General features: G+C 43.5%; 1 protein-coding gene across 4 annotated transcripts in view; it reads right to left on the reverse strand.

Annotated features, from left to right (window-relative positions):
- LOC132380041 (pseudokinase FAM20A-like) overlaps nt 1-17456 on the reverse strand; it is an 83625-nt gene that overhangs the window by 5113 nt on the left and 61056 nt on the right. For 2 of the 4 annotated variants that reach the window (XR_009507618.1, XR_009507619.1), the window contains exons 9-11: nt 15295-15376; nt 9301-9360; nt 6723-7050 (exon numbers count right to left, since the gene is read on the reverse strand). Coding sequence is in view for 2 of the 4 variants with exons in the window: in XM_059948524.1 (XP_059804507.1) it covers nt 6783-7050; nt 9301-9360; nt 15295-15376 (410 nt within the window). In the remaining 2 variants the exon portion in view is untranslated. Of the gene's footprint in view, nt 1-260; nt 7051-9300; nt 9361-15294; nt 15377-17456 lie in introns of those variants that run through there. The other 2 variants (XM_059948524.1, XM_059948525.1) reach the window with 1 other exon arrangement.

Below are 17456 nucleotides of genomic sequence, written 5' to 3' on the forward strand. Positions count from 1 at the left end.
ATGACAAGTCTCCTCTGCAGAGTGTGTGCGAATGTCTGCATCTACATTTATTGATTGGGGTTGCGATGGACATTTTCACCAGCTTTCTTCCCCATGCTTTCACCATTGGTGCCTTCACTCAGCACAGAGCAAAAACATGGAAACACGTACATCAAACTAGATAAAAACCATATGACAGAAAATCTTCATTTATGAGACAGCTTTCAAACATTACTGATTGAAAGAAGTTAATAACAGAGTGATTCCCAGAGGCAGTAGAAACCAGTGAATAAAAGATCATTTTTATTTCCCTCATGAGAGATTGTTATCTTCCTATAATCAAAAGAACATTTAGTTCATTCTAAAAATAAATAGCACATTTTCAATGCAGAAAATACTTAATTATTATTATATATTACAATTCCAAATTATACAATGCAAGCTTCCCTGTTACAGGGTGAATCCAAGGATATTTGTATATTTTACTTACTGGAGACAAAGACTGCTGATTAGGAGAACATTTAATAGAACATAGAGCATTACACCACAGTGCAGGTTCTTCAGCCCACAATTTTGTGCTGACTTTCTAACCTACTCTAAGATCAACCTAATCCTTTCCTCTGACATAGACCTCCACTCTGCTTATCATCCATGTGCCTATCTGAGAGATTTTTAAATATGCCTAATGGAAAGAGAGTTAACTTAATGTCTCCTGTTCAGAGTTAACTTAATGTCTCTAAGTTAACACAGTTTTTCCATGAGTGGGTCATCACAGTGTGCAAGTTGGCTGATGGGTATGAACTCTGAACTTGACGGGTGTAGTTGTGCTGTGACCAGGAGTTGCAGAACTGTGCATTTTTCTGCCAGTGATTTGCCCCCACTCCTGCCTCCCCATAATGGATACCTAATTCTTCAAGTTTCAACTGGCGTTCCTGGAATTCGCTGCTGCAGCTCCTGAAACTCTGGTAGAGGTGCTGTGGACCAGAGGAGTACATTTTGCGGAGGGCTGCCTCTCATAGCCTAACTCATCTGGGATTGAGGATCAGGAAGTGGGCAGAGCCTAACTCATCTGGGATTGAGGATCAGGAAGTGGGCAGAGGCTAACTCATCTGGGATTGGGGATCAGGAAGTGGGCAGAGCCTAACTCATCTGGGATTGAGGATCAGGAAGTGGGCAGAGGCTAACTCATCTGGGATTGGGGATCAGGAAGTGGGCAGAGCCTAACTCATCTGGGATTGAGGATCAGGAAGTGGGCAGAGGCTAACTCATCTGGGATTGAGGATCAGGAAGTGGGCAGAGCCTAACTCATCTGGGATTGAGGATCAGGAAGTGGGCAGAGCCTAACTCATCTGGGATTGAGGATCAGGAAATGGGCAGAGGCTGAACACTTCGGAAAAATCAGCAGCCTGCAGGGCAGGGAGGGACAGGTCTACGGAGAGGTTGAGGTCCTAAGTTCAGATTGACTGCTTCAGGTTCATGGTCAACCTGCTTCATTCAGAACAGAGTCTCAAAGTAAAAGTAAGCTGTTCAGAACAGTGATAATTTCTTCAGTCGTGGATCCTTGGAATTCTTTCCCCATGGGAGCAGGGAAGGCTTGCTTACCAAACACATTCAATTCCGAGATCAAAAGATTGTTAACTATGAAGAGAATGAAGGATATGGGCTTAGTGCAGGAGAGTGAGTGGCACTGAGGTATAAAGTCAGTCATAATCACATTGAACGGCAGAGCAGGCACGGGAAGGGAGGGCAACTTCTCTGATTTTGTATGTCTTTAAGTTTAGTGGAAGAGGAATGTCCTGACCCCACCTTAATGCAACGTGGTGGTGAGGTGAATCTCATTGTGACAATGAGCACATCAAAAAAGCTACAACTGTTTTTCCCACTGTTCAACTATTACACCATCCCTGAAATCTCTCTTGTTCCTCACTCCCACCTGCCCCAACCACAGTCTGGGTGTAGGATTGTTATTAGGATGTCTGGCACATGATATGACAGAAACCCAACAACAGGCCTAAGACCCAACTGCCCTGAGGTTAATTCAACAATGGTGGTTGTTGTTATGTCATCAGAAGTGTGATCAAGTATCATGTGGTCAGATGTCATACTTGCCTGAACATCATGTGACCAGGTTGCCAAGATTTTCTCCAATCAGGATGGGAAAATTCTCGGGTCCTTGTGACACAATGGAAGGCAAATGGCTTGGGGGACTTAAGGAGTCTCACAAAAGATTGGAGCTGAAGGTTATTTTAGAAATATTGGGGGAAAAAAGATAATAAAAGGCTTTGAAAGGGTGGACAGTCGGAGCCTTTTTTCCCCAGAGTGGAAATAGATAATACGAAAGGTTATAATTTAAGATAATTTGAGGAGTGATAGCGGGGATGTTAGAGGAAGGTTTGTTTACACAGAGAGTATAAAATTTTTTTTACACAGAGAGGCCACACTGCGAGGGGTGGTGGTAGAGGCAGATACATTATAGAGATTTAAGAGACATAAATGATCGAGAAATAGAGAGCTATGTGGGAGGGAAGGGTTAGATTGATTTTGGAGTAGGTTAACAGGTCGGCACAATATACTGAACTAAAGGGCCTGTACTGTTCTATGTTCTTTGTTCCAAAAGGGGAAACATCCTTAACACCTCCGACAGAGTAAAAGACTGTGTGGACAAACCGTGCATCACACACCACATATTGAAAGGCTGGACAGCTGCGTCCTGCTAAATCCCAAGCTTTTGAATCTTTGGGAGATTTGCTACGCCGCAAGTTGTATCTAACTGAGGTCCTGTGGCCATGTGAGTCTGAAACACTGACAGGGTTAGAAACCTTTTCGAGAAAAAAAATGCTCAGACCTTCTAAAAGAAGTATCAGGATTTATGGCTGAAACAGAAAAGAATGAAGGGTTTATATTATGTCAAGGATATGTTGACATTGTGATGTGAAAATAGCAGAAGACTTCCAACATATTAAACTTCCACTTCCATCACCAATGGCAAGTATGCACATGGTTGTGCTATTGAGCTGCTCAGATGGAATTGCAATTAAACCTGGTGATTAAATAGCCATTAACAGCTGCCCTAATGGAATCCCTGTGTGAGATCAGATACATTTTGAAGCCGGCTACAGTACGTCTGCGGAATCGTTTTTCTCTTGATTGATCTTATCTTAGAAGTTCTAGGTCTTTGAGAACAGGACGGTTATTTTAAATAATTATAATTCAGGGATGAAAATAATTTCTAATCCGTGCAGCTGTACTGCTAACATTACCAATATGGCTCATTTGTATTTTGCATCAGACACTTTCTAGATTACAACACCTGCATACCTTCATATCTGCTAAACAACAATAAAGAGAACACTATTTAACAATGTTTTAGCTAAGAATTTCCTTTGAAGTGGTTCAGCTCCTTTGCCTCCCTTCTGGCTCAGTTTTATTGGGGTGGCATGTATAGTTATTTCAAAGTATCACAACTAAATTATTTCTAAGGTATTGGTAGGGGGACAAGGCAAAGAAGTATTTCGTGCAGGGGGCAGTAGGTGTCTGGAATTCACATGCTGAAGGGATGATGTGGACAAAAGTCTCATCACATTTCAAAGGCATTTCCATGTAAGCTTGAAGAGCTGCGACAAATTTAGGACTGTTTTTGACGAGCACAGACAGGGTGGGCCTAATGGCCTTCACCTACGTTGTAAATTTTAAGCCGTTCTATGCTGCAATGATGCTGATGCTTTTGACTGTTATAATGGATATTCCGTTTTCCAAATAAAAATGGAAATTAGTGGGAATTTTTTTTATTGGGATACGGTGGGGAATAGGCCCTTGAGCCACACTGCCCAGCAACCCCCGACTTAACCAGAGCCTGATCATGGGGCAATTTACAATGACCAATTACCCGGCCAACTGGTAGGTCTTTGGACTGTGGGAGGAAACCCACGCAGTCACGGTGAGATCGGACAACCTCCTTACAGACAGCAGTGGCAATTGAACCTGGGTCTCTGGTACTCAGTAAGTCAGTTGACCTCTGTGGCTCCTGAACATACCAGACATCAGCACCCTCCCCACAGTCCGCGATCACTCATTTTCTTCCCCCCTCATCTACTTCATCTGCTCATCACTCTCCCACAGAGTCATCATCTCCCAGTCTTTCCAGCTGCTTACCCAACCTCCTTCATTTAATCCCATGCTTCACCTTCCTTCTCTGTCAGGTTCCATTACCTGCAGCCATTTTTTGCTTCTGTCTATCACCTCCCAGTCTCGGTCGCTATCTCCACTCTTCTCTCCTCCATCTGCCTATCGTCCCTCCTCACCTGGATCCACCATTGCTTCTCCCTCACCTCTTTGTATTGGCTGCCTCCCCCTCTACCCTTCCAGTCCCGATGAAGGACCCCAACCTGAAATGCCTCCATCCACGGATGCTGCCTGACCCCTTGAGTTCCTAAAGCAGGTTACAAATAAGAGGAGATCTGCAACACACACAAAATGCTGGAGGAACTTGGAAGGGTTTTGGCCTGAAACGTTGACGGTACTCTTTTCCACAGATGCTGTCTGGCCTGATGAGTTCCTCCAGCATTTTGTGTGTGTTGCTCCTAAAGCAGGTTGTTTTTTTTTATCTCTAGATTTCAGCATCTGAAGCCTCTTGTGTCTCTAATTCAGTTCAATGACTTTTCATTACTTCTGATAAAAAGATCATCCATCAGCAACATTAAATCTCTCCCTCCACAGATGTCATGTGAACTGTTTTCTCCCCCCAAGCATTCTCTACTATTATTTCTGATTTCCAGTACCTCAATTTTCAGAAGGCATTTGATAAGGTCCCACATAGAAGATTGGTGGGTAAAATCAAAGCTCAGGGCATCAGGGGGAAGGCATTGACATGGATAGAAAACTGGTTGGCAGATAGAAAGCAAAGGGTAGCAGTGAATGGGTGTTTCTCGGAATGGCAGGTGGTGACTAGTGGGGTGCCATAGGGCTCAGTATTGGGACTACAGCTGTTTACGATTTACATCAACGATTTAGATGAAGGCATAAAAAATAACATCAGCAAATTTGCTGATGATACTAAGCTGGGTGGCAGTGTGACATGTGATGAGGATGTTAGGAGAACTCAGGGTGACTTGGATAGGCTGGGTGAGTGGGCAGATACTTGGCAGATGGCGTTTAATGTGAATAATTGTGAGGTTATCCTCTTTGGGAGTAAGACCAGGAAGGCAGATTATTATCTGAATGGTGTAGAGTTGGGTAAGGGAGAAATACAAAGAGATCTCAGAGTCCTTGTTCATCAGTCACTGAAGGTGAATGAGCAAGTGCAGCAGGCAGTGAAGAAGGCTAATGGAATGTTGGCCTTTACCACAAAGGGAATTGAGTACAAGAACAAGGAAATCCTCTTGCATTTGTACAGAGCCCTGGTGAGACTACACCTGGAGTATTGTGTACAGTTTTGGTCTCCAGGGTTAAGGAAGGACATCCTGGCTGTAGAGGAAGTGCAGCGTAGATTCACGAGGTTAATTCCTGGGATGTCTGGACTGTCTTACGCAGAGAGGTTAGAAAGACTGGGCTTGTACACGCTGGAATTAAGGAGATTGAGAGGGGATCTGATTGAAACATATAAGATTATTAAGGGATTGGACAAGATAGAGGCAGGAAATATGTTCCAGATGCTGGGAGAGTCCAGTACCAGAGGGCATGGTTTGAGAATAAGGGGTAGGTCATTTAGGAGAGAGTTAAGGAAAAACTTCTTCTCCCAGAGAGTTGTGGGGGTCTGGAATGCACTGCCTTGGAAGGTAGTGGAGGCCAATTCTCTGGATGCTTTCAAGAAGGAGCTAGATAGGTATCTTATGGATAGGGGAATCAAGGGATATGGGGACAAGGCAGGAACCGGGTATTGATAGTAATTGATCAGCCATGATCTCAAAATGGCGGTGCAAGCTCGAGGGGCCATATGGTCTACTTCTGCACCTATTGTCTATTGTCTATTTGCAATAGGTGGATCAAACCTCACTCTAACTAAGCCAGTTCTTAAGCTCAGACCAACCCTTCTGATCACGAAGACGGGAGCTTCCAATAAGTTTTCACCTGCGCAAAGCAAAATGACAAGTGAAAACTTTTCGTGCCCAGCTCCATTTTAAAGATTTGTTGCTGTTAAGGTCACAGCCACATGGATGTAATTACACCAGATGCTCTGGGTGAGGTTGCGGCCTTTATGTACCAATTTCATTAGGGACACCCGTGCCCCTCAACCAAAACAGGCAGTGTGGCTCATTCACCCAGCTGACAGAAACAGTCAAACCCGTGATCAGGTGCTCCACTTATAGGCTTTGGTGAGCAATGAACCAGTGCACCGAAACCCTGCAAGTGCTGGAGGAACTCAACCACTTATGCTGCAAGCTCTGAAATTGGTGGGGGCAGCTTATTGAGATGAGTCAGTCGCCACTGGCACAGCTTTAGAACAAGCTGAAAATGCCACAAGAACTAACGCATCATTGAGGAGCAGCAAACAAGATGCTGGAGGAACTCGGCCAGTTAGGAAGGAAGGGGACAGTTGACTTTTTGGGTCAAGACTCTTTCATCCAGTGCACACTGGATGAAGAGTTTCAATCTAAAATATTGTCTGCCCATTTCCTTCCACAGATGCTGCCTGATTCGTAGAATCTTTCCTGGATCTTGTTTGTTCCTTTAAATTCCAGCATCGACAGTCCCTTGCGTCTACGTCAATAGAGAGCGTGTCTTTTAAACATGAGGAATATTCTAACCTCACTCGAGCTGCAGTCCTTGCCTTCGTGTAACTCCCTTTCCTCGACACTAGTGGCCTGTTAGCTGGTGAGCACGCTGCTGTTGAAGTCCATCCTGTCAAACTCATCTCCCACATCGTCCATGACTACGTTGGCAGCTCCATGCAGGCGCACGCATTCACGAGCAGCCTTCAGTATTACCTGCAGGCGCCTGTCCAGTGCAAGTAGGTGAGGTTCTGTTAAAACTGGACTGAGGGAATCGAGGAGTAGGGATTCTCGCATGACGTCACTCAGTTGATAGTCTGGCTGTGACAGAAGCTCCAGGCGCAGAAGGGTAGATTTTTTTATTCTTTAAAACAGAAAATGCAATGATTAGTGTCACCAGTTGGAACATAAGGGCCAAGAGACTGCAGCAAGAACAGTAGTGAGTTTCTTTGCAAATATCACCATTATCAAGTAAGTAAGAGAATAACACTGTCTCCTGCTTTTGTGCACTTAAATTATAAATTAATGTAATCATGAAGATAACTATATTTCATTAGGAGTTTCAGGAGATCTGGCAAAGATTCTAGTAAATTTCGATACAGGCTCGGAAAAAGATGCAGAGGATTGTAAACTCAGCCAGCTTCCATCATGGGCACCAACCTCCCAGCCATCAAGGGCAACTTCAAAATGTTATGTCTCAAAAAGGTGACAGCCGTCACCAAGGACCCCCACCACCCAGGAAATGCTCTCTTCTCGATACATCAAAGAGAAGGCTCAGGAGCCTGAAGACACACTCATCATTTTAGGAACAGCTTCTTCCCTTCTGTCATCAGATTTCTGAACCCAAGAACACTACCTCACTCTTTTTTCCCCTCTCTTCTTGCACTACTTTTATATTAGATCAGATTAGATTCAACTTTATTGTCATTGTGCTGAGTACAGATACAAAGCCAGTGAAATGTAATTAGCATCTAACCGGAAGTGTAAAAGAATAGTGTTACTTACAAAATAACTGCGAATAAAAAGTAAGTACTACAGCACACAAATATAAAAGTACTGAGACAGTCCAATATGGGTGTCATACTGCTTAGCGCTGTGATGTGAGGTTCAGCAGGGTCACAGCCTCAGGGAAGAAGCTCTTCCTGAGCCTGTTGGTGCGGGAGTGGAGGCTCCTGTAGCACCTACCGGATGGGAGGAGAGTAAAAAGTCCATGGTTAGGGTGAGATGCATCCTCGATAATGCTTTTCACCCTGTCCAGGGAGCGCTTATGGTAGATGTTCTCAATGGTGGGCAATTGGGTGCTGATAATCCGCTGGGCAGTTTTCACCACATGCTGGAGTGCTTTGCGGTCTGATACGGGACAATTGCCAGACCACACCGAGATGCAGTTGGTGAGTATGCTCTCAATGGTACAGCAGTCAGTATCCTGGGACAGAGGTAAGCTTTCTTGATGCTCTGCAGGAAATAAAGGCGCTGTTGCACCTTTTTGATCAGGATGGAGGAGTTCAGGGACCAGGTGAGATCATCGGAAATGTGGACACCAAGGAATTTGAAGCTTGATACACGCTCCACTACAGCTCCATTGATGTAGATAGGGACGTGAGTGTGGCTCCTAGCATGCCTGAGTCCACAATGATCTCCTTGGTCTTCTGGGTGTTAAGGGCCAGGTTGTTGTTGGCACACCACGTGGCCAGGTGCTGGATCTTGTCCCTGTAGGCCGTCTCATCATCCCCCTCTGGTCAGCCAACCACCATGGTGTTGTCTGTGAACTTGATTATGGAGTTAGAACCACATACAAGAACGCAGTCATAGATGAAAAGAGAGTACAGAAGAGGGCTCAGCACACAGCTTTGAGGCACGTCGGTGTTCAGGATGAGAGTGGAGGAGGAGAGGTTGTCTAACTTAACAGATTGGGCTCTGTTAGTCAGAAAGTCCAAGGTCCAATTGCAGAGGGATGAGCTGATACCAAGTTGGCGAAGTTTGGCGATCAGCTTGGAGGGGATCACAGTATTGAATGCCGAACTAAAGTCAATGAACAGCATTCTGACATAAGAGTTGAGGCTGTCCAGGCGGGTCAGGGCAGAGTGAAGTGCCATGGAGATACCGTCCTCTGTTGACCTATTGGTGGGGGTCCAGGGTAGTGGACAGACAGGATTTCAGATGTGATTCAGTTATTGTAATTATGGCTTAATTTATGTATTGCACTGGTGCCAAAAAACAACAAATTTCATGGCATGTCGATAATAATAAACTTGACTGTGATTCTGATTCAGAGAAGTCAGAAAATTCCTGTCTAGATTTCATATCTTGAACCCAAAGTATGGTATCAGAGTGAAAGGTTTCGAACGCACCAAAAGTTCAGATTTGCTGCTCTCAGCCATTAAAAGGAATCAGGATAAGCCGGAGTTTGTATAGTTCATTGTCTTCATAAGGTCCAAGCAATATGTCTAACACGGGAAATACATCACTGTCCTTGGGGATAAAATGAAAAATGCCGTGGTTTACACCCATATAATGCAGACTGACCCTCTGCTAAATCAGAGCCATATAATGCTTGCAACATAGACACAGCATTTTCCCCTCATTTTAGATCACGCTGACAGTGTGACTTTACCTGCAACACTGGGCCAGGGGTGCAAGGATGGAGAGTTCATCATGCGAGTGCTTCCCAAACCTAAGAGAAAGAAAGAAATGTGTTGTGATCTGGCTTGTCAGAGTTGACAGGAGAGCATTGCCATTCAGTTGCATTGTCAGAAATAGTTTAGCATTAACAGGTGTCTTTAGTACAAATTCTCAGTGATTCATTAGACTGGCTGCTGCTTTGTTAAAGTCAGCACACAATTTAATGAATGCAATATAAAAGCATATCGAATCAATTATTCTGTCCTGTCTCAGCTCATCTGCTGTGGCAAACCTCTTCCATGTCTTTGTCCCTCTAGACCTAACTAGCTGGCCTTCCATACTTCACTCTGGACATTTATAATGATTCCAAATTCCCTTGCCCATAACTTAACTTCCAGCATCCTGTTCATCCATCACTCCTGTCCTTGGTGGCTCCTGGTCCAGCAGTAGCATAGTGCTAAAATTAACACTAGGCTTTCAAATCCCTTCACTGTCCCACTTCACTATCTGAGAAAATCTTTTAGAGTTACCTTTACTCCTCCATTCCTGACCTCTGAGTCAGCCCCACTTTTACTTAAGTCACATTGACATATCTTAAGTTTCAAACCCTGAGTTCCGGCATTTCCCCTAAACCTCTCTCATCAAAGTTACTCCTTCAAACCTGCCTCAGCTTAAGCTTATGTGTCATAATGTTTTCTGATGGGTTGGTGTCAAATCTTGTTCAAATATACACCTGCGAAGTGTTGTAAAACACTTCACCATGGTGAACTTGTTACATAAACATAGCATTGTAGTGTTATATAAAAAGTCGCTTTGTAACAGATTAACTGCAAAATAGTACATGCAGTGCAAATTTGCAAGAAATCTTTGTAAATTCTACTATAAATTGTAGTGTATTTAATATTTCAGTAATATTTGAGTGATATTGTAAATATATTGTTTGATTAAGCACCCTTTGTTGTTTACATAATTCATTATGGGTCCTTTGTAAAAGTACATGAATGGCATACGTTATGATGACACCACGCCATAAGCGCACACCTCACTAAAGCAAAAACAAAGAGTATACATTTATCTTGGTCTCCCGTGCTTTCCTTTCCATGCATTTTTGGAGTTACAAAACATAAGGTAAATGACTGAGGTAACTTTTGTTAGTGATTAGAGTGACTTAGCAGGAGCTGGTGTAACAAGGGATAAAGCCGGGAAATAAAGCAGTGAGTGAAAAGCAGTTCACGGACGCTGTATATCCCAGGTCTGCAGAGAATGTGATCAGCAAAGCTTTGAAGTCACTTTTAGATTATAAAAACATCTGATTCATTTTAAATTGATCACTTAAAGCTCAGTATTTTTTTAAATGGTAAAACAAGAGATTCTGCAAATGGTGGACATCCAGAGCAGACACAAAATGTTGGAGGAACTCAGCAGGTCAGGGAGCCTCTATGGAAGGAATAAAGAGTCAAAGTTTTGGGCTGAACCCCTACATCAGGACTGGATAGGAAGGAGAAAGAAGCCAGAATAAGAAGGTGGGAGGGGAAAGAGGGGATGAAGCTAGAAGCTGGGGAGTGCCAGGTGGAAAAGGTAAAGGGCTAAAGAAGAAGGTCATAGATACTGCCTGACCTGCTGAGTTCCTCCAGCATTTTGTGTGTGTGTGTGTGTTGTTTTTAAATGGGCTGTTCCAAGATCAGAGTATCGCTGAATAATGTTAAATGTCTGCCAAGTAATCAACAACCAATACTCAGTGAAGTGATAGGATTTATCTTTGATAGTATTATCATTTGGTACTTAGTCACAAATAGCCACAAGCAATGTTTTACCAGATGGAAAGATGCATGGTTCTCCTCCCCCTTTTTCTTTCTTCTATGGCCTTCTGACCTCTCCTCTTGGATTCCCCCTTCTCCAGCCCTGTATTTCTTTCCCCAATCGACTTCCCAGCTCTTTGTTTCACTCCTCCCCCTCCCAGTTTAACCTATCACCTCGTGTTTCTCCCTCCCCAACCTTTTAAATCTACTACTCATCTTTTATCGTCCAGTCCTGCTGAAGGGTCTCGGCCCAAAGTGCCCACTCTACTCTTTTCCATAGATGGCTCCTGGCCTGCTGAGCTCATTGCAAATGATATTGATTGAGGGATTACCACTGCCTACCTCCCCCGAGGATCGTCACCTTGTAGTGGTGGAGAGGCTTGCGAGTTTTTGAGATCCCGAGGGCAATGCTGCCTGGAGTTCAGCCATCTGGTACTTAGCTCCTGGTAGGTTAAAGGAGGGGTGGTTTCCAGACAAAGAGTAATCCAGTCAGGACCTCTACAATGGAGCTGGCGGAAGATGATGACACCTCACAATGGTGGTGAAGGTGGAGGAAGGCTGCTGCAGTGAAAGGCCCCCAGTCATCTTGCATTCCATTCCACTGAACTATGACCCCGCTCTGTCAGGAAGCATGTGGTGGCTGTCGGTGCATCGTTAAACCAAGCGTGCCCACGTGTTCTCCATTAAGGATATATGGATCCCAGATCAGCCTCTCCAGCCACCTGAGGTCCCACAAATAGACAACCCCTTAGGAGAAAATCATACTTGACTTGAGTGTTTGCTCTCCTACCCGATTCAGGGGCAACTGAGACACAGATGACTATCATCACCAAATGCTAACAAACTCTTGCCAATCCTGTCAATTTCCAGTGATCTCAACACCAGGTGGGATTGTTGAGGCATGATCCAAAATGTGAGTTTCTGTTTTTCCAACCAGGCAATAAGTTCCTTCAGTGAATTTTGGCCTGTATCACAAGACCTGGACAGAGTCGACAATTACTGGTAGCAAAGATATAAATCAATAGGGATGAGGGGCTGAACAAGTTTATTTTTCCGAAGTGCTTGCTCCTATCCCAATCAGAAAAAGTACTTTTGATCTAGTTTTCCAGTAAAGCAGTACAAGCATGATTAAAACCATTGAGAAAGGAGGCTACTTCTAACAGAGAAGGGCCAGTAGTGTTTCTAAAATACTTCCTTTCGTATAACTGGAATTGCAACTCATGGGCAGGTCTCCAGTTCTGTGCTTGGTCTAAAGTACGGTTAACACTGAGTTTCTGCAGAATTCAGAAATAAAATAATATAGAAACATAGAAACACAGAAAAATAGGAGCAGAAGTAGGCCTTTTGTTTATTCTACCCTAGTCTGTCATTCAACACAATCACAACACATACTTCTGCTCTTTCCTATATATGCACAGGACTCAAAACAGTGAGATTTAACAAAAGATGTAGCAAGAAACAGGAGAATTTCTGCACCAATCCACAACCTTCTGATCGAACATTGACAAAATCTCCACTGAAACTATTTGAGTGTTTATTCCTTTTGTTAATTTACACCTTTCTCTGCTGTTTTGCTGAATTTCCACTGTGTTATAAAAGACTGGTTCCCTGCAGAACTTTGATGTCAATTTTTTTTATTTCACAGTAGCTAAATTTGCCTGTATACAGCAGGATGTTTTTCTGCCTGGGTCCAAAAATAAGAACACAATCAATTGATATTTGTGTGTGTATAGAAAAATCTGATCCTGTCATGTTAAGAGAAATTATACAAAATGTTTAATACTAATGATAAATGCCTCAATATTGATCCTTTTGAAAATATGATCCACTTTATTTTGTGCAATATTTGTCAATATCAGAACACAGTGCAGAGGATAGGATGTCAATTGTGAAGCTAGTGTCTCTGATCAAAATTACAGAAAGTCTATTGAATTCGTGGAACTTCTGATACATATTGCTATAGCTGAAGGTAAACAAAGAGGTCAGAAGAAATTGGAGAAGGACTGGTGATATAGCAAACCTTGGTTATAGGCTTCCACTGTTATACTTACTCAGGGTACATTTCTGTTATCTGAGATTTCTAATTTTAAAATGGAATCCTTTGCTGAAAAGGGTTGTAAAGTCATAGAGTATAACGGCCCTTCAGCCCAACCTTTCTCTGCTCTGTGAGCTTGCCATTTGCCAGCACTTGGCTCATATCCCTCTCAACATTTCCAATCTGTGTATCTGTCTGAATATCCTTTACCTGCAGTAGTTGTACCCACCTCTCCTACTTCACCTGGCAGCTCGTTCCATACACCCATTATGCTCAGTGTGAAAAATATTGTCTCTCAGGCCTCTTAAATCTTTCCCCTCATCTTAAACACCGATGTCAGGATGCTGTCAGTTGACTCTTGCTCAGCGTTTAACACCATCATTCCCACAGTACTGATAGATCAGTTACAGAGTCTGGGCCTCTGTACCTCCCTCTGCAATTGGATCCTTGACTTCCTAACCAGAAGACCACAATCTGTGCGGATTGGTGATTATATCTCCATCTCGTTGAGGATCAACGCTGGCGCACTTCAGGGGTGTGTGCTTAGCCCTCTGCTCACCTCCCTCCATACCCGTGACTGTGTGGCTCGGTATGGTTCAAATGCCATCTGTGAATTTGCTGATGATACAATTGTTGTTGGTAGAATCTCAGATAGAGATGAGAGGGTGTACAGGAGCGAGATATACCAGCTAGTTGAGTGTTGTCGCAGCAACAACCTGGCACTCAATGTCAGTAAGATGAGAGAGCTGATTGTGGACTTCAGGAAGGGTAAGATGAAGGAACACATACCAATCCTCATAGAGGGATCAGAAGTGGAGAGAGTGAGCAGTTTCAAGTTCTTGGGTGTCAAGATCTCTGAGGATCTAATCTGGTCACAATATTTCGATGTAGCTATAAAGAAGGCAAGACTACGGCTATGTTTCATTAGGAGTTTGAAGAGATTTGGTTTGTCAACTAAAGTAATCAAACACTTCAAGAGACATACTGTGGAGAACATTCTGACAGGCTGCATCACTGATTGGTATAAGGGGCGGGGGGGGGGGGAGGGTGGCTACTACACAGGACCAAAAGAAGCTACAGAAATTTGTAAAATTAGTCAGCTCCATCTTGGGCACTAGCCTCCGTAGTACCCAAGACATCTTCAAGCATCTTCAGGAAGGTGACATCCATCACTCAGGACATGCCCTCTTCTCACTGTTACCATCAGGAAGGAGGTACAGAAGCCTGAAAGCACATACTCAGCAATTCAAAAATTGCTTCTTCACCTTTGCCATACGTTCCTAAATGGGCATATTACCCGTGAACACCACCTCACTTTTAAAATATATATATATAATTTCTGTTTTTGCACTATTTTTAATCTAGTCAATATATATATACTGTAATTGATTGAGTTATTTATTTCCTTTCTATAACTATCATGTATTGCATTGCACTACTACCACAAAGTTAACAAATTCCATGACATATACTGGTGATGCTAAACCTGATTCTGATTCTGCGCTCGCTCACGTTAAGCTCTCCTATCCTGGGTAAAAGACTCTGAACTTCCACTTTATCTATTCCCCTCATCAATTAAAATAAGGTCACACTCAGCCTCCTGCATTGCTGGAGCCTATCCAATCTCTCCTTATAACTTAAACCCGCCAGTTCCGGTAATATCCTTCCAAATCTTTTCTGCATTCTTTCCAGCTTAATGACATCCTTCTTATAGCTAGGTGACCAAGACTGCACATAATACTCCACGTATGGACTTTTGACTTCTATCATAATGCTTTGCATAATCCCAACTCTTGTACTCACTGCCCTGACCGATGCGGACAACTACCCCAAATGTGCTCTTCACCATCCTGTGTACCTTTCTGGGAACTATGTAATTGTACCCTTAGGTTTCTCTGTTGTACAACATGTTCAGGGGCCTCCCTACTTATTATGTTAGGTCCAGCTCTGTTTTAAATTCCCAAAACATAGCAATTCATACTTGTCCAAGATAAAGTCCACCTGCCAAGCATTGGTAAGCTTTACCAGATGATTCCGCTATTATACCTTGGATAAAATTCCTTACTGCTTTAATCATATTTTACTTGCTCTCTTTAGATTCTGCACTGCTTATATTAATAGCATTTTAAATATAAACTATTAAAGCAATTACCCTCTGGCATTGTCGAAGTGAATGATATAGCCATCCTTTCCGAACTTCGTGAAGACTTCAAAGTGATGTCGATCCATATTCCCTGGAAGCAAATTTAGAAGAATTGACCACAGGAAAAGGTGTTCACCAGAAATGTTTGCGATTCTTTCTTGAAATATTCACTTTGACCTGATAAAAGCAGGTTATCATGAATCCCAAATATTCCTCACTGAAGCAAAGTTGAATCCTCTGAATTTACCCAAGTTCTTTTCTCTTTGAGGCAGCAATGCCTTTCAATCCTTTGGCAGATTTTCCTTGCACTTAAGCAATTAAAAAGGAATATCCTAGAAATTCAATGACATTTGTTCAATGCTATGTGCTTGAAAAAGGACTTGCCCAGTAATAAAATGTGTTAACAACCATTCCCATGTTATTACACTGGAACAAGAAAATCTGCAGATGCTGGAAACCCAAAGCAACATTCACAAAGTGCTGGTAGGACTCAGCAACTGTGGAAAAGAATAAACATTCAAAGTTCTGAGACCCTTCATCAGGATAGGAAGAAAACAAGAGAAGTTAGATCAAGAAGCTGGGGGGAAGGGAGGAAGAGGTGCAAGGTGGTAGGTGATAGGTGAAACTAGGAGAGGAGGAGGGGTGAAGTAAAGAGCTGGGAAACAGATAGGTGAAAGAGGTAAAGGGCCGGAGAAAGGGAAATCTGATAGGAGAGGGTAGAAGACCATGGAAGAAAAGGAAGGGGGAGGAGCACCAGAGGGAGGTGAGGGGCAGGTAAGAAGATGAGATGAGAGAGGGAAATGGGAATGGGGAATGGTGAAGGAGAGTTGGGGGTCAGGGGACAATTTCTGGAAGATTGAGAAATTGATGTTCATGCCATCAGGTTGGAGGCTACCCAGACAGGATATAAGGTGTTGCTCCTCCAACCTGAGTGTGGCCTCATCGCAGCAAGAGAGGAAGCCATTGACTGAACCAATGAGATGTCCTCCTTCAAAGAAAGGCACTTTCCTTCCTCTACCATCAACACTGCCCTCACCTGTATTGTTTCCATTTTGCACACATCTGCCCTCACCCCATTCCTCTGCCACCCCACCAGGGATAGGGCACCAAGTCCTCACCTACCACCCAAGTAGTCTAAGCATCATAACTCCTGCTATCTCCAATGGGATCCCACCACCAAGCACATCTCTCCCTCCCCCCACTTTCTGCAGGGATTGCTTCCTACGTGACTTCATTGTCCATTCATCCCTCTCCACTGATCTCCCACCTGGTACTTATCCTTGCATGCCAAACAAGTGCCACACCTGCCCCTACACCTCCTCCCTCACTACCATCCAGGGCCCAAACAGTCCCTCCAGGTGAAGCGAACATTTCACCTGTGAGTCTGTTGGGATTATCTACTGTGTTCGGTGCTCCCGATGTGGCCTTCTGTATATCGGTGAGACCCGATGTAGATTGGGAGACCGTTTCGTCAAGCACCAAGCACAGATTCCCCTTTTTCCAGCTCTGTATCTCTTTTGCCAATCGACTTCCCAACTCTTTACTTCACCCCTTCCCCTCTCCCAGTTTCACCCACCACCTAGTACCTGGTACTTCTTTCTCCTTTCCCCCACCCCCTTCTTACTCCGACTTCTCTTTATTTTTCTCCAGTCCTGCTGGAAAGTCTTGGCCTGAAACATCGACGGTTTACTCTTTTCCATAGATGCTGTCTGGCCTGTTGAATTCCTCCAGGCTATTACACTGGAATTCTTCTCCTGGTTTTTTTCCAGTGTAGACTGCACTTGCATGATTAACACAGTGTTTCTAACCATTAACCACTGCACCACTAATTCATGTCCACACTGCACCAGAACATGTGGATTCTGGATTGATCTCTACCGTCACCCGAGGACCCACCATTAGACAACCCTTTACTTGACTTGAGAGATCATGTTACCCTACTCTAACACAATGTAATTAAGAATGAAAGAAACAGGAGCAGCAGGGGACCAGTTGATCCTTTGTCCCTCTTCCACCATGCCACAAGAAGATATCTGATATTTAACCTCAGTGCCATTTCCCTGAACTAACCCCATATCCCACATTCCCTTCAAAAAATTCTATTAGCCTCTATCCTGAATATGCATAGCAACTAAAGTTCTACAGCCCTCTTGAATTTCAACATTCGTGAT

The sequence above is a fragment of the Hypanus sabinus genome, chromosome 23 (assembly GCF_030144855.1).
Source record: "Hypanus sabinus isolate sHypSab1 chromosome 23, sHypSab1.hap1, whole genome shotgun sequence".
Lineage (NCBI taxonomy): Eukaryota > Metazoa > Chordata > Chondrichthyes > Myliobatiformes > Dasyatidae > Hypanus > Hypanus sabinus.